This window comes from Aspergillus welwitschiae, assembly GCF_003344945.1.
Source record: "Aspergillus welwitschiae strain CBS 139.54b unplaced genomic scaffold BDQ94scaffold_200, whole genome shotgun sequence".
In the NCBI taxonomy this organism is placed as follows: Eukaryota; Fungi; Ascomycota; class Eurotiomycetes; order Eurotiales; family Aspergillaceae; genus Aspergillus; species Aspergillus welwitschiae.
In genome coordinates this window covers 1-873 of record NW_020798894.1, presented here as the reverse complement: position 1 = coordinate 873, position 873 = coordinate 1, and the positions used below count along the sequence as shown (strand labels likewise).

The window sequence follows — 873 nt, the reverse complement described above, 5'->3', positions numbered from 1 at the left end:
CTAGCTTCCCACGACGCTTGCTCAGGTGACCTTGGACGACTTCCCTGGCCACCATTGGCCCTTGACGCAGCTTAATTCGTTCGCCGAACCCGTCGCCAGGGTTAACGGAAGTCCCCTTTCTAAGGTAATACAGACGAAATTCAAGAATCTATCTCAGTCAGGACGGCATTAAGACTGGCCGTAGAGGGTTGTCACATACCTTAAATTCACCGCGGTCGAGGTCCAACAGGTCCTGCATCCAATCGCCCAGCCAGCATTGGTGGTCTAGGGTCCTTCAGTATGTCTGCAGTATCGGGAAATGCATCAAGACACGGCTATACCAAAATCTTGCATTTGCCACACGGTTTTCAACTTGTGTACCATGGCCTGCCGCTGCTCGCTCGCCTGGACGACCATGCGGATATAGGGAAGCACTCGCAACATGCCAATGTCCTCTACGATGAACACGATCGTCCCAAACAGAGAAAAGTCGATCGATCGGCCGTATGGGCCCAGCAACAGTGCGGGCTGTCGACGCTGGTGTAGCCATTCGCGGAGGTAGAGTCGTGTACTGAGGCTGGAGGCTCGTGGTCGGGTCAGAACGTACAGGATGCGCGGTCCGGGCGCATCATCCCAGTAAGCGACATAGGAGGGCTGGAGTTGGAAGCACGAGCGAAATCCCGCGTGAGGCAACCAGAGGTATACGTACTGCCCTGGCCGGATGTGCCAATGGGGGGACACTGTAATGTCCATGCGAAGCAGCTCATGAAGGGGACGTATGGTTACGGTGGGCCGTCCAGCACTCCAGCGTTGTTGGACGAGAACTGCATGAGAGACGGCCACCACACTCAGCACGATCCATAGTGCCCCAGCACCAACCACTTGCCAGCGGGA

General features: G+C 56.2%; 1 protein-coding gene across 1 annotated transcript; it reads right to left on the bottom strand.

The window, feature by feature from the left end:
* Window positions 1-101: 101 nt before the first annotated feature.
* On the bottom strand, window positions 102-732 carry BDQ94DRAFT_179996 (uncharacterized protein; the record flags this gene model as incomplete). Its single annotated transcript, XM_026773523.1, has 3 exons — window positions 102-119; window positions 200-264; window positions 321-732. The coding sequence occupies 3 exons, from the start codon at window positions 730-732 to the stop codon at window positions 102-104; spliced, it is 495 nt and encodes a 164-aa protein (XP_026619210.1).
* Window positions 733-873: the final 141 nt, after the last annotated feature.